The 27,189-nt window shown below is 36.0% G+C and overlaps 1 protein-coding gene and 1 long non-coding RNA gene across 2 annotated transcripts in view; one reads left to right on the plus strand and one right to left on the minus strand.

Moving 5' to 3' along the window:
• RXFP1 (relaxin family peptide receptor 1) overlaps window positions 1-27,189 on the minus strand; it is a 46,842-nt gene that overhangs the window by 5,730 nt on the left and 13,923 nt on the right. Inside the window, exons 2-15 of the mRNA XM_014258647.2 lie at window positions 24,575-24,730; window positions 12,346-12,450; window positions 11,452-11,557; window positions 10,107-10,178; window positions 8,423-8,494; window positions 7,311-7,382; window positions 6,398-6,469; window positions 5,564-5,638; window positions 5,276-5,347; window positions 4,265-4,336; window positions 3,446-3,517; window positions 2,976-3,047; window positions 806-877; window positions 342-571 (exon numbers count right to left, since the gene is read on the minus strand). Coding sequence (XP_014114122.1) covers window positions 342-571; window positions 806-877; window positions 2,976-3,047; window positions 3,446-3,517; window positions 4,265-4,336; window positions 5,276-5,347; window positions 5,564-5,638; window positions 6,398-6,469; window positions 7,311-7,382; window positions 8,423-8,494; window positions 10,107-10,178; window positions 11,452-11,557; window positions 12,346-12,450; window positions 24,575-24,730 — 1,320 coding nt within the window. The remainder of the gene's footprint in view (window positions 1-341; window positions 572-805; window positions 878-2,975; window positions 3,048-3,445; window positions 3,518-4,264; window positions 4,337-5,275; window positions 5,348-5,563; window positions 5,639-6,397; window positions 6,470-7,310; window positions 7,383-8,422; window positions 8,495-10,106; window positions 10,179-11,451; window positions 11,558-12,345; window positions 12,451-24,574; window positions 24,731-27,189) is intronic.
• LOC148184155 (uncharacterized) lies at window positions 14,917-21,242 on the plus strand. Its single transcript, XR_015772670.1, has 4 exons — window positions 14,917-15,041; window positions 16,102-16,291; window positions 20,842-20,894; window positions 21,142-21,242. It is a non-coding gene; the product is annotated as an uncharacterized LOC148184155 (long non-coding RNA).

A 27,189-nucleotide genomic window follows, 5' to 3' on the forward strand; every position in this document is an offset into this window, starting at 1 on the left:
ACATAATAATTACATGCAGAAATCACTACTTACTGAGAAATGCATAGTAAAATTAAGGTTCGAGGGCATTTGAAATACTGGAATTTTATTACTTCTTGCTGGACAAAGCGGGAATTTTTTTGGAATTCCCACAGAATGAAAATCAAACATGAAACCTTTGGAATGTCCCAGCTGCCAAAGGCATTTAATGGGACCCCCTGGTACATACGTCACAGCATTTTATATTTTCATTTGTAACATCATAAAAGTGGAGTTAATCCAATGCTGGAAATATGTCCCTATACTATTATTACAAATATCATACATGCAGACTGAAAACATTCTAGATATGGACTACTCACAGCATAGAGACATTATGGAGATGGCATGCAGCTTGTTCTCTGATCTGATGTAGGGCCTCATGCAGATAACAAAAATGTTCCCAAAGCAGGTAATGGCAGATACCACCCAGACAAACACTCTCTGTATGATGCTAGCTAAAAGATTCTCGAGGGAGGAAATCCCATCGGTGTTGGGTTTGCAGCTGCGCACGTGAGGAGCATACCCACAGTACTGGAATTTCTTAAAATATCTGGTTGTGAGAAACAGATGAGAGATCATTCTAGATTGGTTGTCAGAACATCAAAACTATCTAGTAACTACTCAGAAAACATGTTCTGAAAGAAGAAAAATAAATAAAAAATGGTCAAAATTTGACAACTGCTCACATGCTGCTTTTCATACACCTTTGCTTTCAATTTTCCAGTATTCCATAATTGTAAAATTCAGGCCAAAGAAAACAAACTTTCTAAAATAATCTACTTACATGTGGGAAAGGTTTCTCAGAGGTCTGAACATTCTCCTCTGGATGTTTGCAATTTCAATGCCTTCCAAGCTGCTGTAAAAATAAATTCTCAGTAAAAGGCCACAGAAACTCAGTAGTAAAAATCTGAATTTTAGGAGCATTTAGTTGTGATTTTATGATCATAGGAAACTAGAGAAGAACTTTAATTGCATCTAATCTGTCAACCCTTTGAAACTTGACCAAAAATGCTGTGTAAAATCTGAAGTGGAACAAAAAGGAATTGCAAGTAAATGTAATACATTCAGTGGTCTTCCAGATTCATGAAGAGAACTCTTAGCGCTGCTCTCAGTCATGAGAATTCGTGTCTGATGTCTGATTAATATGTTGCCCTTTCAAAGTACCATTCTACTGATGTTCTTGCATCATCTCTGGCAAAATAATAACTTGTTCTAACAGTAATATTTTTACACATTCTTTTATCCCAAGGAGTGCTTTACTGGGCAAAAGACCCAAACCAAGAACTCAGTCTTTGTTATACCAAAACCAGCAGGAAGCTGGGACACAGAACATAGCATGTAAGAAAAAAAAAAGCTGGCTTTTTTGTGACACACAGGTGGGATTCCTTATTTCAAATTTTATATACATATATACATATACATACATATATACATATACATACACACACACACATATATACATATACATACATATATACATATACATACACATATACACATATATACATATATATGAAAGCAGCAATATATTTTTCCCCACAGTGCTAGGTCAATAAATTTAACTCTGTAAGATGTTATTTTAGAACTTCAGGTTCTGTATTCTTCCAATCCATCTCATTCTCTGGTTAGAGGTGCAACTGGTCAGGGGTCTTTGCTTCTCCTTGTGGAGAGCCTTATTTGGATTTATTGTTCAAAGATTTGATTGTAATATTCATGTGAGTTCTGAACATATTGAGGCAAAAATGGAGAAAAGTACAGACATTAGTTAGTTGATGTGGGTTGGTAGGCAGTATTTCTGATAGACATGAGAAAGCCCCAGCGTGGAAGTGTGCTACTTTTATTTAAGTGCTGCAATGAATCCTAGGGAGTGCTTTCCCCAACTATTTGAACTATTTCAAACAGATAAAGAAGTAACTGGTGTTCTACAAACAAACCAAAATACTGTTGCCTATGGATCTATCTCAAGATTTAACAGGTTTTTGTGACTAAAAACCATGGAAGACCATAATCACTGAGTTGTATGGGTTCTTTGGTATTGAATAATAGATAAAAGGATAAAATCATGCTGTAGCTTGACTGTTAAGGAGGTAATTGGTTATTATTTTCTGTGCTCAGCTGCTTCTTTTCATGACACTTATACAGATTTAGTATTTTCAGTTCATTAGCCATTTACCAAATTTAGCTGAATTTGGCCAGGGTGTTCCGGTCACTGTGAGGAAGCTGGTCTGATTGATAAAGGCACGCGTACTGCTGGCTACAGCTCACACATAATCATGTCAGGTCAAATCATAAACTCCTACTGCACTTCTGTCCAAGAAAACATCTGGTTTTTAAACTCCACAACCATTTTTAGCAGGGCCTGTTGCAATAGGACAAGGGCTAATGGTTTTAAACTGAAAAATTGTAGATTCAGACTAGATATTAGGAAGAAATTTCTTATGAATAGGTGGTGAAACACTGGAATTGGTGGTCTAGAGAGGTGGTAGATACTCCATCCCTGAGAACATTCCTGGTCAGTCTTGACAGAGCTCTGAGCAACCTGATCTAGTTGAAGATGTCCCTGCTCATTGCAGGAGTTGAACTAGAGGACTTTTAAAGGTCACTTCCAAAACAAACTATTCTATGATTTTGAAGTGATGTCTGACAAGAATCAATGCTGTGCTATACACCAAGATGGTCACTTCAGACATGAAGTGACCAATGAAGATGTGCTTAAATCTAATGCAACACAATTTCAGATTTGCAAGATTCTTGCTGTCCTACCTCAGAGTTTTAGGAGGAGCTCTGCTGGCAGAATTCAAGTTAGAGCTGCTGTGTTACTGCACCTACAAAAACTCCCCCATAACTCTTCAGGGGCAATTTCTCACAAAATAAATTCTGGATCTTATCCCACTGAGGGAGATGTGCATAATCACAATGAAAATATAGCTAAAATATAAAAACTTGATACTTACAGGGATTTGAGTTTAATTAGAAAATCAAACTGGTCTATTTGTATTTTCTTGATGGGGTTGTAAGAAAGGTTCCTGTAAATACAACAGAGGTAACTTTGGCCACATTCCTTACAGCTTGTCCTAAAAACAAAGTCAATCTACTTTTACAATCCTGATATCTCATTAGCATTCCCATGAAATAATTAATTTCTCATGATGTAGCTAGCATAACTCATCTGGTATGTACTAACAAGATCTAGAAATAGGTAGAATTTGAACATGCTGTATTTTGGGACATGGAAATGCACATCTTTCACAAAATTATTCTGGAAAAAGTGCTATATAAAATTGCTATTGGTGTGTTTTTTAGGCAGAACTTAAATGATATATACAAACAAATGTGATCTTCTGTTTCCGGGCACATATGACTAAAAGCATCATATCAAATGAGGAATACACAGTTATGTATAATAATAAACAAGAATCCTTACAGTTGTGAAAGCTCCTTTAGTTCCTTAAATATATATGGAGGAAGTGATTCAATCTTGTTGCTAGCCAAATCTCTGCAGAAACACACAGGTTACAGTAAGTTCTTACTAGACACAGTAATTTTACTGAATAGCTTTGCAGTTTCAATATACACAGTTTTATTTGCCAAATAGGATATTATTTGCTCTATAGGTTATCAGGAATCTGGACTATAAAAGAATGATGCTAAAACAAGGTGGGAAGCTAGATCTATCAGATCTAGTTTTGTCTCATTAGTTCAGGCATACTATTAGATACATAATTTATTGTTATTTTATTTCCATCAAAAAGTAAGTAAAATACCATTAATTTGGCTTGTAGAAGCTTAAAAATTAATGAAATATATTTTTTCATGATGGGAATTCTTCCACATGGGCTAAACAGCACATCTTTACTCTGTTTTTTTTATCACTACCTTTCACCTTACTTTCACAATGCAGAAATCCTAATAACAGAGGAAAAGTCTTTGCCCAACCAAAACTGTCAAATGGCCTAAAAGACACTGAAGGCACACATGCACCTAGATTGTAGTGATACAAGAATAATTAATATTATTCTACTCAAGGAACATAATGTGAGAAAAGCCCCAATGGGGTTGATACAGACAAAGTATTTTATTGATTATTTATTTCCTGTTCAATATATATTTTTTAAAAAATACCCTAAGGAAGGATGCCATCTACAGAGCATGTTATATGAAACAGAATTTATGATGAATGGTATTTCTAATATAAATCACAAACCTGTGTGACTTGTACAAATAAGAAAAGAAATCTACTTACAATTCATCTAACATCTGGAGAGAAGAAAAGCTGTTTTCGTTCAGGGAGCTGATTTTATTTCGTCTCATCACCCTGAAAAAATAAAACAAATTTACGTTGCCTCTTCTTGGTCCCTATTTGATTTTGGTGATAAGGTTTTATAAAGTTTGAAACTCTGTTCTCTGCATCTTCAAATATTTTCCCAATTCAGTTAAAAAGCTAATTTCATCTAGAAATTTGCCATTTTATCATTTGGCAAATAACTTTTTTTTTGCCTATACATCCCATACATGCAGGTGCTTCTGCATATATCTAAATAGATACACACATATACACAGACACCCGTGGAAGGCTGGTGCAAATTGACTGAGGGGAGGAGGAAGATTAAGTGGGCTGGAAGGCTTTGTGATCTAATCATGTCTCAGACACAGGCACAATGTTGTCCAACTTTTCATTCTCCCTCACTTCATCTGCCACCCAGCTTATTCCTTAAATGAACTATCTGGATTATAAAAACAATGAGAAAGCCAAGAACAGGAAATGCAGAAGAGTTAAAAATTGAAAGTGACACACACCATGGAGCCTACTGATCTACCAAAAAGTAGAACGGATTTTCTGAAGATGGTTACATCATCACTGAAGAAGCTCTGGAGAAAATTCTAAATTTAACTAGCCAGCCAACCCACCAGCCAATCAAAATAAGTAACAAGCTATGTATTTTGTATGTTTGCTGGTTCTCATTATGAGATCTTTATAACAGATCTCATAAAAAAGTTGTAATAAAAATTTTTAAATCTTAGTATCCGCTAAAGTCTCTTCAGTAAAGTCTAGTTACACATTTAATGCTCAACTTTGCTGTAAAATATAAACTTCTGTGTGGTGCTCACCTCAAACCAAACATTTTAATTTAATATCCTCAAGAGATAAATAGCCATAATACTCAGGAAACTTTTATATTTGCTGTAATGAAACACTTGACTGTTCGGTATTAGCAGATCTCACTCTGGCTAGCTAGCATATCCAATTACTTACAGTACAGTTAGAGTGCTGCAGGAGATGAAAGTGGCATTTCCCACATGATGGATATGGTTGCCTTCAAGGTCTCTGAGATAGAAAAGGACCCCATCAATCATTGAAAATAAATTCAGGCACTTATTCTAAGGTAACTGAAGAAAAATACTACCAGAACTTGACTACACAGAAGAGAGAGAGAGAGAGGCAGACATGTAATACTTCTGCACACTTAACTGATGACTTCAGGCCAGTGACCCAGCAGGAACATCAAAATAATATTTCTCCAGTGAAATAAGGTAGACTTACAGCCAGTTTAATCTTGGCATATATTGGCACAGAGGTTTATCAGGCAAACGAGCAAGAGAATTATTCATCATCTCACTAAAAAAAAAAAGAAAAAAAAAGAGGAATAATACAGCTGATTATGTTTGAACAGTTACATTATAGAAAAAAAAAATCATATCTCTTATGTACTTCTGAAAAATAAACCATTCCAATCTTGAACAGTTTTGAAAGTAGTATTATTTTCTTCAACTTCCACATATTTTCCCTATGGCGTTCTGTGCAGCAGTATTTTATCCTTAGCTTGCTAATGACCAGGTAAAGGAAAGATGTTCACTTCACTTCATTGCTATTAAAATGAAATGCAGCAATCCAATACAAATCTACTGTTCAGTCAGAACATGGAACTTCTATGGGTGCTGGAGGAAGTGGGATGTGGAGGGAGGTTTCCCTCTGGGATGCAGAAGAAGAGGGTCTCTCATCTTTGAGGCTGGAGAGGGCAGTGGCAGGTCATAGACAGGGTCTTGGGGAGGGGGGTCGGGCTGCTGGTGGGGACAGGGACTATGGGACCCCTTCTGTCACACCTGGAACCCAGTGCTGCAGCTGCCTCGACCCTCTCAGTGACACCTTCTATCATTTTCTCCACCCTTCTCCCTATACTTTTCCAGACACTGCGTGTCCACTGCTCCTGAAGTCCTCTTACTCCAGCACATTTCACCTGGCTGGCAGAAAGCTGCAGGCGTACTGCCAGCACTCTGGGGTGAGCAAGCACAGTGGTGTAAAAAGGTTTTTATATGCGTATGCCCTTCCTATTCTGTTCTTTTAAACAGCACTTTTAAAATCTTGTTTCATACTTACAGAAGAATAAGGGATTTGAGACCATAGAATGTTAAGGGATAGATCCGATTTATCCTGTTGTTTTCAATTATCCTATAAATTACACCAAAATATGTATCAGACTGGTAATTGACGTCAGTCTTAAATTGAAGAGATAATAAAAGGTAGCAAGCTTTGTAGTGAATTTTTTCAATAGTCCAGTCAAACTACTTAAAAAAAATTAACACACAGTTCCTTGACATGTTAAGATATTAATTGAATTAATTTACTTTCAGAGAAAATTAATAAAAAAAAAAGTAACTTAGAGAAGATAATTTCTTTCAACTTTGAAAAGTGCTTTCCTTTGAGGCATTTGAATCCTTTCATCAAGACACTTGGAATGGACTATCCGTAAAAACAAAGTAGCACAACCTAACAGTACTCTGTGGCAATCCAACAATCTCAAACATGCAGAAGAATATAAGACATATTATTTGCTTATTTTTAATAACTTAATCAAAATCTCTCTGAGAAGTAGCAATAAGCCAATATTTCAGTATGACAGTACTGAAATGACAGTTATGACAGTGAATTTTCTGGACATTTTAAGCACTATTTACAGGAAAAGACCTGCTCAAAAAATATCTGTCTACTGTTTTATGGTACTTGGGTTATTTAATATACTCATTTGTAACAAGCAATTGCTAATAAACATTGTTTACTATTGATATAAGTCAACAATCATTGAAGCCATTAAGGCTCAAGAACTATTTTCTGCTCTCACCCAAGCCAATAGCAATTTTACTTTGCACAGTGTAACAGGAGTTCCTTAGTTATTAGCTAGCATAAAGTAATGCCATGCACAAAAATGAAAGGAATCAAAGTATTTCTATTTATATATATAAAATTAATTATTTATTGAGTAAATAAATATACAAATAAGAAAACAACATACAGCCATTCAAGTCTGTGGAGGTCTGCAAACACAAAAGGCTCCAAATTCGTTATCTTGTTGTTGCTCAGGTATCTAAAACAAGACCAGCCAAAGATGAATGAATGAAATAATTATTTAGCAGCAGACATATGAAAATCAGTTTTAAAATTCTTTTTCCTTGATAATTTACCAGAATATTCCTATTTTGTTCATAATTTTTTTTGACTATGTTAATTTTCATGCTGTTGTTTGAGAGCAATGCAGTACTCTCTAGTGAGGATTTTAAGAGCAATTATGTACAGCACTTTGTCTTATCTATAAGAAAGCACAGGCAGCTAAATATTTTCACTGTGTCATATTTTAGACCCTTTCCAGTTTCCTTTTGTGGAGTTATTTGTTCCATGAAAGTTTCCAGGATCCCATTCAGTCTCTGTTAAGGATAATAGTCATAAATATAGATACCAGAAAAATGGAGAAAGAAAGGCTGAAAATGAATGGGGAGAGGTAGAATAAATGGTCTGGGAAGATAATAACAGCAGCTGTAATAACAGATAATTAGCCACACTTGTGTGATGGAAAGAACAAGAGGTACAGCTTTGTAAAACTTTCCTTCTGAAAACATTGCAGTAAAAGTTCTGAACCAATCAGTGCAACTTGTGTTGTATCTTTCAATGATCATTTCCCTTAAAAGTTAGAAGCACCTTTCAAAAAGTTGCTGCAAAATAAAGAAAAAAGTGTTCCTTTCATCACCTATTGTGTTTACTTTGAATTGCATTTGTAAAGCAAAACACCATGTTAAAGAATTTTCACCCATCACAAGCTCTTGGTTTCATTTTACTCCTTCTTCATTCTCTTTGGCATTCTACAGGATAACTACCATCCTGTCTACTTCTTCCATTCTGAGGATTTGGGGAATAGGATTGAAGTATGGACCCAGCTTTTCTTTTCAAACTACTGTCCTGCTGGATAAACTTGTACAGAGACCTCTTATTTTGTCTTTGCTTTCTCAATTCAATCATTGAACTAAAGTTTTGGACACTTAGCAAGTTCCTAATATGCAATCAGGTAGAGAGAGAGACTCTCAGAGCTCTGCCTGCTGCTTTTTACTTCAGTATTCTAAAAGCAATACTTACAGTTTTGTCAAGTTGTATAAACCTTTGAAAGCACGTGCAGATACAGCTCTGATTTTATTATTCTGAAGATACCTGAGAAGATACAAAACCAAAACAATTTATTCTTTAAACAAGCAAAGTTAAAACAAGCACAAGTAACCAATTAGAATCTATCAGCTAAACTGAATGCACATTTAATACTTTAAAAGAAGCTGTTTTATTTGTTACACCTTGAATCTGACAATAACCATTTCACAGCTACAGCTGCAAAGATTGCAAGGTTGTTTTTAAAGAAATTCACAAAGAGAGCAAAATTACAAAAATCATTCCCATGGATGTTTGCTTCACCAAAGATGAACAGCAGAGTGGCTGTTTGCAACTTCCTTGATTAGGTCCTAACCTTGCAGTGCTCACCTGTGTGACCTGATCTCTCTGTTTACCCAGATCTCTGCTATGATCAAAATTTTGCAGAGTAAATGCAAAATTAAAATAATTTCTGATTTTTTTGTGTGGTACCAGAGAATTCTTAAAATACTGCATTTGTAAGATAGTAGATTTAAAAATCCACAGCAAATCTTATTCATCTTCTGAAAACTAAAGATATTTTTCTTTTGTTCTGGATTTCTTTAGCTACTTTGATGAAGTAATGAGTTGAAAAATATCCACTGCAAATGCCAAGTCTTCTTCAAATAATTTTAAGGCATTATAACATTATTCTCTGAATATTTAAACGTAAGTCCTTTAAATCAAATTCTAGCTAATGAAGCATCTAGAGGCATTCCTGCTAGAAAGCAGTAAGATATCAGACATTGGCTTTTACAAAGTGGGTTTCTGTCAAACGCTGCTCAAGACCTTTTGGAAAATGCAAAATTATCTATCAGAAGGGTGTGAAGTTGCTATTAGAAACAAATGTTTTCTACAGATAGGTATGGGTTTATTTCTTTTAGTGAAAACTTACCTTTCAGGAATTTAAGGGACATAATGGCACTTAACTTTCAGAACACAAGATGGTGCTGCAGCGTAGCACAGTTCCCATGAAAGAACACTTTGAACAGATTACACAGAAGCCATACTCTAGGCTTCAATTTTTATTTCACTACTTTTATAGAAAGAAATCTTGTTAAAGGCTATAATTTTTGAACAGCATATATGTTACACACTGGGAAACATAACACAATATAGTATTGCCATAATCATTGGACTTGTTGGGCATTATCAAATCAGTACCAGGCATAATTAGGAGTAAAACCATGTGCCATGGGAATGAACTTCCCATGATAACGAGAAGTTTGAGTTTCCAAAACTCAAAAAGTTTTTTTACAGAACAAATTGATTAACTTATTTTAATTTTTTTTGGCATATTACTGTTTATTATAAATGTAACATCATTCAGACAAAATCAAAATTTAGTGTTTTTCTGGTATAAATCAGTCTATAAACATAAACCATTAAATATGCAGAAATTATGGTTTTGCAAAAAGACAGATGTCAAATCAAGGTACTTGAGCCAAACAGGGTACACATGAGGTACCAAAGGGTGAGACAAACCAGACTTTGTTACTTAAATGTTAAGCTCAAAACCACACTTTTGTTTCTTAAATGTTAAGCTTAAATGTTAAACTAAAAAAATGTGTATGTATGGGGGAAGTAAAGGATGAATATTTAAGGCACTAGATAGGTATTTTATGTTATAGTAATCCCTTACAGATTTTTAAGATCTTGGTATTTCTTGAAAACATCAGCAGAAAGTTTCCTTAGCAGATTCCTCTGAAGAGACCTGTAGGAATGAATGCATACAGTAAAACCACTGTCCCAGGTTCCTACAGTGCTTTTGTTATTTAATAAGGTCAGCTCTTACACTGCTAAATAACAAAAGCAACATGAAACCATCTGAACATGCTACTTCTGTTTTTCTGTATGCTTATATTTAAACAGTAAGAAAAATATATTATAATAAAAAAAAAATCCATGTCCCCAGGAAATATTGACAAAATAATAGTTAGATCTAAGAATTAAAAAGATTTGAATTTAAAATACAGATTTATTTCAAAACTCAAATGCAAAACTCAAATATAGAGCTTATTTCCCAGTCCATATGTCCCTACGTTCCATCTCCACTGGGGACAATCAAGTGTCTTGTCAAGAACAAAATTCCTTCAGGACATGGTTTGATTAGAAGAGAATTTAGCCTGAAAGCCAGCTGAAACAACTCCCTGCTTTTTCTACAGCTAGAACCGGGTCAGGATTTTTGAACTCTTTTTCAACCCTGAGCCAGACGCCAGTTTAAATAGATGTTTGACATTCCACATCAGTTTTTGTTATGAAGTGTTGCAGTATTTGAACATGGACCCAACAAGGAGAACTTCAGCCACATCTGAACAGAGACTGGTACCAAAAGGAAAGATCCATGACCCAGATCTATGGGAGAGATCCTCAGGTAAGGACACAGGATGTTGCTCCCTGCTCACCGCACCTAAAACCGACTCTCAAACAGCAACGTGCAAATCAAGTTCACATCAACCATATCCTGGTCTCTTAAAAAAAAGTTTGGCTTACACATACGTATCTGCATGATGACTCAGCCTGCATTAAATCCTTTTAAATAACAGCGTATTCAGAGACATCAAATGAGAACTGAATAGATTTGCTCCAGGAGGGCATTCCACCGAGTTCAAATTCAAGTTATTGACTTTATAGACAGGAGCACAGACTAGGAATATTGACAGAATCAAAGAATAAGAAACAGTATCTTAAAGGGAAGCATTTCTTTTGAAGATTTCATTAGATATCCTGAAACTGTTTGTAGCTCAAGTCACTGTTACAAACATGAAATGATCAGTTCACAGAGTTTTTTGGTTTCTTAATTTCTTTTCTCCTCTTTTATGTAAAGAAAATCTCTATTTAAAATATTAAATTACCTGTCAACAGAGAGACACAGTGCCTCCCAAGCATCAGCTGGTCATAATTATAAGGCTGTAGCTGTAAAAAAAGCTGTAGTGTTGACAATAAAACCTGAACAGAGCAAGAGACCAGGTTACTCCTCTACTTACATTATGGTTATGTTTGAAGAGACTGATGGGACAGCACGTAATTTGGCAGCATCACAGAAGACCTCCAGCCCTTGGCAGGTACACTCTGCTGGCACATCCCCAGCCACTGCAGGAGAACAAGAACATGGTCGGGGCAAAAGGTGGGATGTGTGGTGTGATGGGATGTGGAAACAAGAATTATGGTATGAAAGAACAACGAGCACAAAGACAGAAATAGCAGGCTCTGTTAAACACAATTAAGGCACATGCTTTTACAGATTTGATTTCAACCTGGGAGGACTCTAACAATAAATCTAAGTATAAAGGGGCATAAAAATGGTATCACCTCTGGAAGAGCTCTTGAACCTTAGGCATGATATACAGGAATCTGGCATGGGATTTTTGCAGCACTTCTTTAGATTATTCAGAATCCTTATTACCAGAAGGAGCACAATTCTATTGTCAAAAATGGGTCAAAAATGGATCAGGGAGTCTTTGCTCATCATAATAGATAGCAGAATCAAAAAATCTGTTCAAAGACCTGCATAAGTGGAGGGGGTTTGCTAATTTCATTTGATGTACAAAGAAGTGAACTGGGAGCAATGCTGCCTTCATTTCACTCTGAAATATATGCCAGTTCCATGGTCTCTCCAGCAGTATCAAAATATTTAGATAAACATTTATATTGCCCTCTTAATTGGCATATGCTAATTAAAATATGTTTGACACTTCTCTTTCAGAAAATGAATCATCCTTAACAGAACTAAAATTAGCTTCAAATTAGCATTCATTCATTTGAGATATTAATTCAGTTTTACTATAAATGAAACAGCACTAAATTTCCTGCTAAACATATATTTGCTCTGTATTTCTTTCTAGGAATCATCATTAATAATCACTCAAGTAATTACTTACAGCACTCAGGTGTCTTTGTCTGAAATGCATACAGAGATTTCAGTTTATTGTATTTGTCCTTTGTATAATGTTTATCAAATTGCAGAGACCATCCATTGTTGTCCTCTAATAAAAAAAAACAAAACAAAACCACACAACATAAATAGACCACAGATAGAAGATATTAAAAGAGAAATGGAAGATAGAAATGTCTTCACTTAATTTAGTTGCATCAGTTATTGTCTAATTAACACAGGTTTTTATTCCAGAGCGTTTCATACACCATTAGATAACTTTATACAGCTGCTTAATCACACATATCTACAAACAATATGAGCTGCATAGAAGGGACAGCTTATGATACCTTCAATAACAACATCTGCTGTGACAGTCATGCTGAAAAAACATAGTTGTGACTTCAGAAATTTTTATTTATGTAGGAGTCCAAAAATGAGAGGAAACCATATTTTCATATTTCCTTAAACATGCAGGTTTGCCACTTTGTCCAGGAAAATTGAACCATGGCTGAGACTCTGACTGGTTTGTACAGAGGGATGTCTTGCACTTTCACAGCCTATAATGTCCTAAAAATCTAGATGAAGGCCAAAGGATCACTGCTTTTTGGGAGAAGAAGGGCCTTGGTGGAACATATTCAAGTCAGAGTGTCCATGTTAAACTCAATATGGATCTTAAACAAAGCACGATTCCATACCAGCTGTTTGGGCACTGTGCATAGACATACTGGAACTGAGTGGTTTATGGTTATGAGCAAAAAATTTAAGAGCAAGCCTTTTAGTTCCTTCCAAAGAATGGACATTTCAAGATACAGTGCTGCTAGAATTAACTACAGATCCGTTAGCTATTGTTTCTTGGAAATCTATTGTATATCTGAGACCCAGAAATTGACTGATCCACTTTCCAAACAGGCTGGAAAGGGGACTTGCCTTTAAAAGCTGATTGGACTTTAGTTTTCTTAATATGAGTCTGTCTTCAGCTTCTAAAGCGTCTCTTTTAATGAGCTTACAGCAGTAGCAGAAATGCTCCTTGGGATGGCACTCACTAGCTGGTGAGCCAAAGCATCTGTGACAATTGAAAGCAGCACTCTTTAAGGATACTTACTGCAAAATAACATTTCTTTGAGAACTCTCAGGATGGCTCTGCTTTGCTAGCAATTACAGTCTTAGATTCACCTTTATGATGTATTGGCTATGGCCTTTACCCCTGCGATTTCACAGGTTAATAGCTTAGTTATACTTAAATACAATTCCTCATGGACATTTCTCTATAAATCTTTATATTTAACAAAGAATTATTACTATATATATTGGCTTCAAAATAGCCAGGGAGAAATAAAAAGATATTTACTTATACCAACTTTTCCCATTCTGAAATGGCTTCTCATTTTTCACATCACATTACATCTCTGTTGCTGTTTTCTCAGACAGGCAGGGAAACGACGTCGAAAGTATCTCCTGACACCTGCCTACAAATGAAGTTATTTTTGAAAGATGCTTGCCTCTTTGCTGTCTAATCTGAAAAGATGTGTTATATGTACTGATTAATGATACTAGGAAAGATGAAGTAACTTCAGGCAAAATAGCCTTCATCTAGTTATTTTTTTGTTATGCATAAATTGAAAAGATGAAAGATTCAAAGCAAACATAAGTGCCTTTTTCTTACAATTACTGAATTGCTCCAGTGAGAGAAAAGACAGACCTGATAAGACATTTAAGAACATTTTACTGACTTCCTCAAGAGCATCTTGCATGCTGTGATCCATTAGCAGTTTTGCCCTTCTAGATCATTAAGCTAATATCCAGAAGCAGCCTGGTGCATTTTGGACAAAATGAAAGGCATTGGCAAACCTGCTCCTGCCTGTTTTAAATGGTCAAAAGAAGCTCAGTTTTAGGACTGCCTGCAGCATGGAATCTGTAATTGATGAAGTGATGAGAACAGATCCTTTGTCAAGTGGCGAGCGCCCTAAAAGCCTACTGCCCTGTTGATGGGACCATAATGAGGTTTTCTCTATCACTGTTCCTGAATATTTGACTGGGGCACATCCATTGACTGTTATTTGTATGACTGGACTTAGCAATATGTGGGAATTCAACATACACAGAGAAGGTAGGATTTTTAAACAGAAACTTGGAAAAATAGTTTAAAAATGAGATTATTCTTGCAGTATTAGTCATACCAAATGAATGCTTTGCAGGCAGGAATATAGTATGAAAATACTCTTGGATTTTCTAATTCATAATTATGTTCACAGATAGTTTTGGACAACTAACCACTGGTTTTCAGATTGTGAATATGCAGTTAAGAGCCATACATTCTAATCCTGTAAGCCAATGAACTTCTATAAAATAATTATATAAAAGATAATTTTTCTGCATTTCCCTGGTTCTCACACTAAGGAGTGGATATGTGAGATTTTATCCCATGGTTTTGTACTTTTAAAATGTTTTGTCATGTGACAAACCATGTACAGGTGGTGACCATCAATGCCTTTCACACCTGCAGAGAAAAAGGATGAGAAGTGCCTCCCATACAAATGGAAATAATGGAGCAGTTTGCTACAAAGGGGAGGTTCATCAGCATTTCTGAGGAAGTCTAGAGGCAGCTGTGTATTTTTGAGTGGCCATAAAAAGAAGGGGGAAAATTCACAGAGAAGATGAATTATTTTGTACTGGAATCATTCCGACTGTTTGGTGTTTCTAGTAAGTTCATTTTAAGTAATGGGTTTTTCTCATGGCATGCTCTCTACTAGAAATAAAAAGGCATATCTGAATATAATAAAACAAGTTAATAAACATCATTTGACCTCCAGAAATACATGCTTTGAGCCAAACTTTGTGCCAAGCATGGAACAGTCTCTCTTTTATCCAAACTGTTTTGTCAAATCCCAAAAGAATGTATTGTGAAAATAACTTTATTTAGTACGACTATTTGGTGAAATGCTCAGTGGCAGAACTGTAAATCACTTTTTGGTCATTTAGAGATTATATGAAGGTTTGTGACCTGTTTACCTCTTTCGAGGGGAGATTCTCCAAACACTTTAAGAAATGACTGGTAATAGCACTGATCTTAAAATCTCAAATCTATCATTTGAAGGAGTACAGCTCAGATAAGAAATTACTTTTACCCTGAGCCAGTTCTAAAACACATTATGTTGGCTGTAGTTCTGTTAAAGAGAAAAAGAGATCTGAGATCATAAAATCTTCCTTTACATGGGATAAGTGAATTAAGTGATGGCAAACTGGATTTATATGACAGCAGATTAATATGCTCTTTCTTGATGAAAGTTTCCAATTACCACTTCTGATAGGAATGAGAAAGAGCGTGTTAATCCTGACAAACTACATAATTGAGTAATCATTTCAGTGACAGATCCAAGAAAGTATTATCTCTTGTCAGTTAAAGACCTCTCTCTCACTTGGGATGGAACTTACAATGAAGATGCTATCTATATGATTTCTCCCTTCCCTCAGCCATGTCTTCATGGGTATCCTACAGAGAAATGCTATCAGCTAAATGCATAAATGCTCTAAAGAGGAACTGTGACACCCTTTGATTTTGCCTTTGCTGTTGGTGGTTATAACCTGTGGACATATTTCTTTTTGTCAGTTGTTCAAATAAACTTTCTCTTGTTGTAAGGAATCACTTCAGGCTTTCCTCAAAAGTATCTTTTGGTACAAGGAAAACCCGTGTCCTCCAGACAAGAAGCATTTCCTTTAAAAATATTTACGTATTAAGGAATATAATTTCCCTTTTCCACAGTGTTGAGGCATCCTGATACAGCCTCATAACTTACAGCAAGACCAAAACCACACGGAGATTTTACAAAACTGAGGGCTGCGGTGCCTGCAGGGAGGGCAAAGTTGGGATGGAATTTCACTGTCTCAGTTTAAATATCCAAGCAGAAAAATTTGAAAGCTTAGAGCTGGACACCTTATCAATCAATTCAGAGGTAAGTTACCCCACACCAATCTGCATGTCACTGCACATATACTGTGTCCTGTACCTGCTGATTAAGTGAAATCACACATAGCTCATCTGCTTGTATGTGACAATGCAATCATAGTAAATCAGGCAGGAAACAAATTAATTTGCATAAGGTTTACAGTTCTCTGGATGAACTAGATGACATACTTACACAATTTTTTTTATGATTTTAAAGCAACTTAAATAAGCTAGTGCAACTTTTAAGAAGACAGGCAGGTTCAAATTTCCAAAATGTAAACGTCTTCTTAATGTTTCATCTTTATTCCTGTGAAGCATGTGCATAGAGTTTTATAGTGTAATAACAACACTTTAAATTTATAGAAATTATTCTGATTTTATATTCTGTTTTAAGTGAAGTATATTCAATTTTTAAAATTGAAATAATCTGATAGCATGAATAGATCTATAGAACCTTTAGTTGCTTGAAAATGCCTTTGGCAGTAAGCTACCACAGTGGAGACCAGAAGAGACATAAGTCTAGTGAAATGCAAGTTCTTCGTGATTAAAAACCTCAAAATTTCAGCAAAGCTATTCAGTGTGCTGATATTTGCACATTAGAGTAAACCTATTATTTCAGTGCCATATACTGTGGATGGATGGTAATTACAGTAAAATTTGGCCATACACAAAAAATTTCCATGGGAAGCTTGAAAATCTCTGTCTTTTCGCAGGCATTGGATACATTTTGAGTATACTATTGACTCAATTATTTACTTAATATTTCAAAAACAGAATTTGCTATTTGGGGCTCAAAACTGATTATCACTTCATACATTGAAATCTTGTGTTTTAAGTATGATGGGAAAAATGCCATGTCAGGAAACTGTAAGATCAACTATATTATTAATATTAATATTATTCATTACTAGTATTAATTTGAAACATAAAAATGTCAAGTTCTTCTGCAATGCCCTGAGACAAAAATGAAATTTTTCATCCCTTATGAGCAATCTTGTAATATTAAAACATATATCTTTTGTATAGATGTTTTGAAATACCCCATGGAAATTTAGATTTCAGCTATGGAATTCTAGAAGAAGATTTAATGAACCCACAGACCTGCAATAATTGTGTACGCTTACAGACCCTCAAAGAAACACATGCAAAACCAGCATTACATTATACAGGTTGTTACTATGTTTATCCTGTCGAGTTTTTATTGTCCCCTTTTAAAAAAAAAGAGCTGGTCTGTTGTAACTTATTTAGCAAGGCAAGCCAGTCACCTGGTGACTGTGTGGCACATGGTAACAGATGAGGTCTGTGTTTTTAGAGGCAAATAGCAGCAAGACTTCAAACAGCCACTCCCTGCCCCAGTTCTTCTGGAAACCTCTGTGTGTGATGAACGTCTTAGAAGTGAATTTACAACTGGGGAGCGGAACACTGTCCTTTGTTCAGAGAACTCTTAGGGCCGAGAGCAACACAATAGTAAATACATTTAGCCAGCAAAGAACTCCTCTGGAGTCTGAAACAAATTAAATCTGCATGCCTGTTCTTGCTTCACTAGACTGGAAAAATGTGGCTATGACACTGTGATTAAAAAACAAATGCAGACACACTGCAACCATTGCCTAGATGCCAAAAAAACACTTTTGCAGAACTATCAGCAAAATTGTCCAGAAGCCAAATTTTTAAACACTGAGGAAACTTGTGCTCTTGAAATAGCTCAGGCTGCTTTGTTCCATTAACTGCTCTACATAATTAAAGATACTGCTTACAAAAAAGGATAGAATTAAACACTAACACATTTTTTCTTCCATTCTCCCTTTTATTATTGCTTGTATGTAAAGAGTAGTCAAATGTGTAACAGTAGTTGCTGGTTTTTAATGTCCCATTCATGGTAAAAGAGTCTGCTTTACAGAGGTGCAAGGGATTAGGCCAATGTGTGTGATTTTTGTTTTGAAATTAATAAGAATTCTGGTGCCTGCATTTGTTACAATTCTTATGATAAAATAATTTTTATTCTAAGTAGGACTTATACCTGTGTTACTTGCACATAAGCACTTCCTCTAGCAATTTATTAGTAATAAATGAAGAGCCTATATAAACAAGTTCTGAGATGGAGCAGAAGAGCTATTCAGTAGTGCAATATGACAGTAACCCTAATTTTAAATGAAGAATAAACTATAGTTCCTCAGCCAATTACGTTTGAGATAAAAAGGACTGAGGCACTTATTTATGAAATCTATATATCACAGACTGCATGGGAAGAGACTATATATTATACCTGATGTTTCTGTGACAGGTTGCACAACCTAGGTTTCCTCATCTAAAGGAAAAAAAGCCCCACTTCTAGCACAGTGCCTCCAGTCTTTTCCAGATCTATTGAGAAAGGCTGGTACATGAGTAACAAACACTGGGTTTTCTAAACATATGAGCTTTTTATTAGTTTCCTAACTTAGGTAAGTTCTGATTCTTTGCTCACTGAAGACAACATGAGTCTCTGTTGATTTTAGTGGAGTCAGCTCTCACTGGGCTTGGCTTTGCTTCATAAGCCAGGTGGTGTGACTGAAGCTATCACATCGGTCATACTGTTTGCATTTTAAATTAAACCAGAACACAATAAATCCAATAAGTGTATAGATTTTGACTGCATGTTTGCATGCTATCAAACCCTAATGGAAGTTAGGAAAAACTTTTTAATCTGAAAAACTTTCAAATAAAGGAATGAGTCCACCTCTACTTTGCATACAAGGGATTTTCAGAACCTGTAGCTACAGGATGCTGACGCGTAGTATTGGTTATATAAGTGACAGAGCAATAGGGATTAATCTCAGTCTTCCAGACATATAAAATATATTTTCAAATTGTCCAGGTAGAATGTAAAGTCCAGAGGAAAGCCCAGTACCCTTTGAGGTCTGATTTTGTTTCTATATTTTTCCCAAACTAAATTTGACAGTTGATGGGTGGTTTTGAAACAAGAAACTGGAAGTAAGCTTCACCGCAATTTACTGGGTGGCGTCTCCCCAAAACCTGTCATCATATTAACAGCACAGCTAATTTACAGTTCTGTTGACCAAATTGTGCTGATGATCCTGCAGAATGTATGAAATATGAAGAACAACATTGCAACAAAGGTCTTAGAAAACCAGATAGGAAAAACATCTATTTAGTCTCTCAGTGGTTCAGAATTTACCTGCATTAAGAATTTTTGCCGCATTTTCTAGTTTTTAATAGCTACAAAATGACAACTGACCCAATGTTGTATCCAGCAGAAATAATTACACCAAAGTTCTTAGCCTGAGAACCTTGTCCTTGTATCACTGCATGCAATAGTAGGGTAATTTTAGTTGGGGAAAGCTGACCCTTAGCTAGGACAAAAACTTGCTCATTCAGCCCTCTAAGTAGAAGGCATATCAAAGAATTAAAAGTAAAAAAAAAAAAAAAGACGAATGTAAGATTTAAAATTTAAATATTTAATTAGGAGCATATGAAAGAACATTTTTTGTGCGTGTCTAAACCTATTCTAGATATTTTGAAAAGAGAAATAACCATGGATCATTACTGACAGTGTTAGTTGTCTTCTTCCAAATCCATGGAGTACATTTATATTGTGATTAACTTTTCATATTTTTTTTCCAATATTTTGTGTGTCAAGATTTGTTCATCTAAAGAAACATGCACCTTGTCATGAGAAAACACAGGCTCAGTGCAAATCTACACCAGAAATATTGATGTTCTGTTATTTTTGTTTTGCATTAATCAATATTTTGTTGTTTTTATCAGTTGTTGTTAGTTTTGTTTTTGTTCCATCATTAAACATGAAGGCAGAGATGTCAAAAGTCTTCTTTCCATGAATTTGTACTTGGGAATACATACCTGGTACGTTTAGTATGCCACTGGACATCAAAGATCTTGCCTAGAGATTGTTTAGACTGCATTAACAGTCATATTGCAGCAGCAATGTCTTCAATGTGAGAAGTGTTCGTTACTTATTTTAGGACCAATTTCCATGTCAATACTGCCATGGCATTAGGCAAGCAGAATTTGTGATTACGCCTATTTATCCTTGCTCAGGTTTAAAAAGCAATGAAGTAAACAAAAGTTCTAACCTCCCATCAATAAATGGCAAGTAGCTACAGAATCAAATCTTACAGCTGTAAATAAATGGGAAAAGCTCTTCCCTGGAAAATCAGGCTGAACCCATTATGTTTGAAATCAAACATAGTACGATAAAACAGTATCAAACTTGTTCTGCTTTGCCAATTTGATCTTTAAACAAGCTTGGGCACAGAAGGATGCTGAAATTGCTAGATCTTTTTTATACACATTTTGAATTTTTTAAATAGATACAAAAATAACTCCAAGTGAAACACGATAGAGACTAAATTGCTTCACAATGCCCTCAGCCTAATTAAGAATTCAGTACTTCAGCAAGGATGAGCATGGAACAGATCAGCACAGGAAAATTTACTGCACTCCCAAGTCTAAAAATGGAAATTCCTCAAAACCATAAGTGTTATGACAAATTACAAAACTTTTAATTATTTTTATTTAAAAATATTATTTTTATGACAGATTCGCAGAGATACCCACTTCTGCTTGGTGGACTATGTTTTCAAGTTCAAAAGGTAAGATTGCATTTTCCATGCACATTTAAGGTTATCTAGCCATAGTTCAAGCACAGCCTCCCAACACTGCAGGCTGCCTCCCCTTATTGCATTGCCTTATTACATTGCCTCAAGCAATCCCATTAGGGTATCACACACAGAATTCTATTGATTTTGGGAAGAAAAATACGTGGCAAAGACATGTGTTCTCAAAGATGAGTGGCTTCCCTCTACTGTGAAATATCAGCTATAATTCACTCCTTTCCAGAAGTGGAAGAAATGCTGAAGTTGAGCTGGCAAGGAAGATATCCACACCCTGAGGTTAAGCACTAACACAGCTGAGTCTGTTCCCAACTCCACCTATGACACTAATTTGAGATCTTCACTACTCTGGATCTCAGTTTTATGTTTATTATTTGGATGCTGAGAGGATGGTGGAAGTGAAAAAGGAAGCAGAATTGAAGAGGGCACTACAAAGTCAATCTCCACGTGCCTGGGTTGGATACGAGCAGTGATTACAGCACAACTGAAAACATGTCTCTCAGTGAGGATTTGGTTTAGTTTTAAATATTCATAATCATGTTTTGGTGTTACCAGGCACACAGTGCCTGAGACAGCATTACTACTGCAAATAATCTCAGAGACTACTACTACAATTTCTTACAACAATTTCTTACAAATACAATGTTACAAAGATTACAGCTATAATTTCCTTATAAAAATGAAGAATGACAGATTTGTTCATTAAAAGAAGAAAAGAACCACTACAAGATAGTTGGAGTGAAACTCTAATGATATATTTTCCTTTGTGTTTCCATACTATACAGATATTTTTACTGTAGACCTAAGACAGTGTTTTATTATCACTGTTAGTCAAACAGTTGGTTTACCTAGCTTGGTTTGAAATACATGCACTAAAAAAAAAAAATAAATAAAAAAGGTATTTTTGAACTGCTTTGAGGTCTACATGGATTTTTTCCCCTCCCACACTTGTTGGGTTGAATCCTATAGACTGGTCATCTCAAAGTTCCTCAAACTGATGCAAAAGTGCTCAGGAATTGAAAAGTTGAGCTATTTAATTAGAATACCTTGTGGACAAGATTGAAATCTCCAATGGCACTGAATGAGACCATTATTACACTGGAATAATTTCATTTTTAATTTGCTTTCTGTAACCAGGAGCATTGACTTCTACTGAAAACTAGTTGTAAATTTAAAAAAAAATGGGGAGAAGGAGCCAGCTATCACTGCTGTCATGAGTCAGGCATACTGGAGTGATCCTGGGAATGGCAGGGGAAAAGGAAAAAAGACAGATGGTTTCTCTGTCTCAGGAACTAATCATTGAGACCTCTTTTCTTGTATTTTAAGTGAGAGGAGTAATCACAAAACAGTTACCCCACAAAGTTCTCCCCACTTACTACATGTGGTGTCATTGCAGAAAAATCTCATCAGTATATTCCATATACTCAGACAAGGAAGTGACTCTTTCTTTAACTGTACAACAAAGTTTGACTGCAATACCAATTTTTGAGAATACATTACTGCTGAATATTACATTAATGCATTTCAGAATGAGAAGAGGGGGTCAAGGTATGAGAAAAACATCAGAGCATAGTTTTTCCCAGTAGGTCCATACAATGACTCATCTTCTTTTGTAATTTAGGTTTTCAAGAATCAAGGCTAACTCATTCTTGAGTTACTATACACAGAAGAAGATTCAACATCCCAGCTGAATTGCCTTGTACGTGCATTGCTATAGAAGAATACTAAGGCATTACGAAGGACTTTGTTATTCATTGCTTAAGGGCTCAGTATTCAATCACTTCTTGCTGCACTCTCCCTGCTCACTGACAACCCATGTTACTTCTGATTGTATTTTTGAAATTGGTTATTCATAATCCAAGAATACCTCAGTTCTGTGTCAGTAATAAGATGAGATGCAAAGAGCTCTATGATTAATGGTCTCAATGATCTTAAATTTCTTTTCCTACCTAAACAATTCTATGATCCTGTACTGTCTTGTACCGCCCATTACAAAACTGTGTATATCCTAATTAGCATCCTATTAAGCTGTATCTTTCAGCAAGTCCTTGTATGATGGACTTTGTGGTATTATGCAGAAATGAAATATGAATAAAACAAATGTTTATTGTCCTTGGACTTCTTAAACATGAAAGGGCATCATCATTGGCAATTTCTGTTACTGTAGGTTGAGATGTCTACAGAAAAATAGAGGAAGCTGGTTTTGTTCAGGTTTTTGATTATTTACAACAGAAAGTAGGTTTATAGCACCAGGTATAAACCTGCAAGTGGCATAAAACTAAAAAATGGTGCAGGTTTATTATATGGGATTAGAATTTAAAATCACTTTCATATGGGGTTAGACACTGAAATTGCATAGGTGTAATAAAAAGATACTTCACATAGGTACACAAATCATCTTCACATGCAATGAGAACAATTACTTTCAAAACATCATTGACTTTGCCAAGAGTGCTGGTGAAAAAATACTTTTACCATATTTTGTTTGAGACTCATTTCAGAAAATTTCTTTGTATACATTGCTTGGAATTTCCACCTAGTACTTTAATTCTTCGCACTCCTCCTCCCACCCAGATCTGATGGCCATGTGCCTGTCTGGGACAGACAATTCAGCTGTTTGGCTCTGGGCAGCTGGAGGCACGGTGAGGCAGGGCATGGTGCACCTGCCTGTCCTCCATGGCTACAGGAAAACTACTAAGGAACAGGAAGCCTACTTCCCCCATCTGCCATGGATCAGCAGCTCTGGAGAACACCTCTGAAAATATCCAGGCTCAAAGTAAGGTGAAAATAACAGTAAATAAAATGTGCTAGGGTCGATTTTCTCTCTCTGTGGTTTTAGCTCACAACCAAATGGTGAAGCTCTCTCCTCACAGAATATAAGGGATCCTTTCCAGACTATCCCAGGTCTGTGCCATCTCTGAGCTGTGTACAAACACTGCATGAGAGATGCTACTCAGCATAGACAAAAGCCGTGCCAGGGCCATGCTCACAAGTAGCAGCACGGACAGGAAAGTGCCCATACAAAGCCCTGGCCCTACCTGGTTTGCAGTGGAGGTAAAGCCAAAGCCTACAAGCCAAGTCAAGGTCACAGAGGGGCTAGGAGTGACAAAGATCAAAACAGCATGCACAAGTGACCTAACTATGTGTATGCCCTGGGATTTTTACGTTTTCAACCACAAAAGCCTGCTGGTAGCGCAGCTTGCACAGGACACTCACAGATGTACATGTCTCTCCCAAATTAGGGCATAAATAATTTCTGAGAAACCTTGAAAATTCTTCTAAATTATGTGTCCTGCATTAAACCACATTAAGCTTTTCATAAACTCTGTTGGAGCACACATCTACCTCTCCTCAGCAACAGTCTTTGATAGATCACGTACATCCATTTGTAGACATCAAAATGACATGTCCAAAGAAGTTCAAAGCAGGGAAAAAATTGCATACTGATAACTGATACCATACACAAAGAAAAATGTGGCCCACTCTTCTTTCTCTAGCAAATGGTTTGCTGGGTGGCTTTATTAGCTAAAGCAGACCTGCTGCATCCTCTGCAAAACATGTAACTTTCCCATTCCTGACACTCCACAGTTCAGTGTGAGCACTGCCTGAGTTTCAGTGACTACAGGTGCTAGACACAAAGAAAAGTCACAGCCACGTACCACAGTTGTCTTCGTCAGCCCGATTCCCGCAGTCATCCTCACCATTGCAGTGCAGCTGTTGGGGCAAGCACTTGGTGATATTGCCACATGGAAAGTAGCCCAGGGGGCACCTGGTGCCAGCTCCGGAAACATGATCTTCCAAAGAGTCACAGATGACTAAACAGGAGCAGAAGAAATATGTTTATTTTATGGTGTGTTTAAAGGCATTTGATATTATGCCTTTGCAAGTACTCATTTACATTTGAATGTGAGTATTGAGCAATAAAAATGCATTACTTCATGGGACATGAAACTAAAAATGGTATATGAAGTACTTGTTAAACTTGGCAAAAATATTTTATATTGTTAGAGAATTAAAATTTCCTTTGATATAAAGCAAACAGGTAATTCCTCTGTATTCATTCTCAGAATAAGGTCAAAATGTTCATTATACAAGCAAATCACCTAAAGCCACTATTTTAAAGGATTGTTTTGCTATTTATGATAGCAATATACCTATAAGCTCTAGATATTCCTGCCCATTCAAGTGTGGTTAGAGTTAGAATATCTTTAGTGTCCTTTCCAACTCAAACCATTCTATGACATTAATTTATGCTGAAATTTTAAACCTAGATAGATAAGTCCCTTTACACAAAGTCAGATCCAGATATGTTTGATTATATTCCATTTTTAAAGAAATTTCTTGGTGTAAATGGATCAAGGATCAAAGAACAAGGCAACCAAGATCAAATCTGTAACAGTTTCGCTGGAAATTTAAAAAGACATCATGAAGTGGCCAGTTATGAATCCTTCAGAAGAGTTGTCAGTCTGATTCAAACACTGTGGAAATATTGGTCAGAATATGTCAGTGTGAAGTTTAGATACACAGGTGCTGTTCTGCTGAGCCCATGATTTGTAGGAAGGAACTTCAGAGAACACAGGGCTTCATGCAGGCACTGCTGAGGGGAAAGGTAGAGGGATGCTGACTGGGGACAGCCAGGACAGCTGGAGGACTCTGCCTGTCCTCTATTCTTCCATTCTCTGTGCTCCAGCTTCCCACATTTGCAGATGCATGATGCCTTACCAGTCCCCCCAGTGCACCTGAGGGACAAATTCTGCCATCACTATTTTTTTCCAAAAAAAGTGTGACTGATCTACTGTTTCTGTAATGGATTGCAGGATGCCAAGTCAGATTTCTTGTCCTCCAAGATCAACTTCTTCCCAAGAGCACACTATGGAGAGGGTTTAAAATTACTCTGGAATGAAATTTGTTCAGTTCACAATATGTTCAAAATGGAGGTAAGCATCATAAAGACAGAACACCATCCAGTGTTTTGCACTTCCAGATCTTCCCTAAACCTACAAGGTTTCTGCAAGGGTCTGTTAATTTAATTTTTGAAGCACTTTCAAAAAGGAGCATCACTTTCTTATTAGAGCTACCATTTGACTTAATGCATACTGTTACAAAAACCCCTCAAAATCAAATATAAATTCTATTTTAAATTTCATTGCTGTCTTAGAACACTTCAAATGCTCTCTACAAACTTTATTAACTGCGATGTGATACTTGTTCAGATAGTAAACTGCTAATTCTGAAACATGCATCTATTTTTCGAGGCTCTTTCCTAAGACAAAGTATAAACCTTTCACAACATTCTCCCAGATTAACAAGGAATGTTCTTGGACAACATCTGATTTTTTGCACTCATTTTTCTCTTGGACTAAGATAAATCACCTGAAATTCACTCAAGTACTTCAGATTCATAAAAAAATCTCTTTCGGAAGAACTTTCTTCCAGTTAAGCCCTTGAAAATGTTTACAATTCTGAAAAATTGAAATGTAAGAGCTGTAGCTGCAGAAAATGGAGATAAATATCCTCTATATGTACAGAATTATCCTTGCTGTCAAAAGCATCCTGCATAGAAACTCATATATTCCAGCTAACCACCACTGAACAATTTTAAAAGGTTGATTTGCTTCTATCCACAAGTATATAACCTGTGCAGTTACTCAAAGAGCCCGTAGTTCCTTAAGACTTATGTATAGGTAACAAGAATAAAACTACATCCTAATCACAGGGTGAATTCATACTTGCATATAGTTCATAAATTGCTCTGCTGCTCTGTGCTTGTATTCTGAACATTATGATTAACTTGTTCCACCCGAAAAGCAGCAAAAAAAGCTTATTATGTAGGCTGTTAAGCAAACAGCGTATGTGTAGTACTTAATGTCTTAAGTCTCTTTCTTGGCAAAAAGCTGAGCAGATAACTGAGGCTCCCTAAAGTGCAGTTACCTGTTACAATCTAAGTACCTACCAAACCAGCTGCTAAGAGACACCAGTATGGAAAAAACCACCATAAATAAAAACATCCCAAACAGACCATCAAAAAACATCTCACATTTTGTCAATCTTTTTATCCTACGCATTAGAGACATACTTAGACTGATCTGAACCTTGTGCTTAAAGGGGCTGATCTCCATGCAGTTTAAATTTCAAAGAAAAGCATTTGTCTTCTCAGAGTACCATTCAGTGGAATTTCACAGAATGTTCCAAAAATTAGTAATTATTCAAATAGTATGAATCCCTCAACTAATTAATGAATCTGCTGTTGCATGTTGATTTAGAAATCTGTACT

Source organism: Pseudopodoces humilis, chromosome 6, assembly GCF_049639895.1.
Source record: "Pseudopodoces humilis isolate 2021_Gansu_Grassland_sample_001 chromosome 6, ASM4963989v1, whole genome shotgun sequence".
In the NCBI taxonomy this organism is placed as follows: Eukaryota; Metazoa; Chordata; class Aves; order Passeriformes; family Paridae; genus Pseudopodoces; species Pseudopodoces humilis.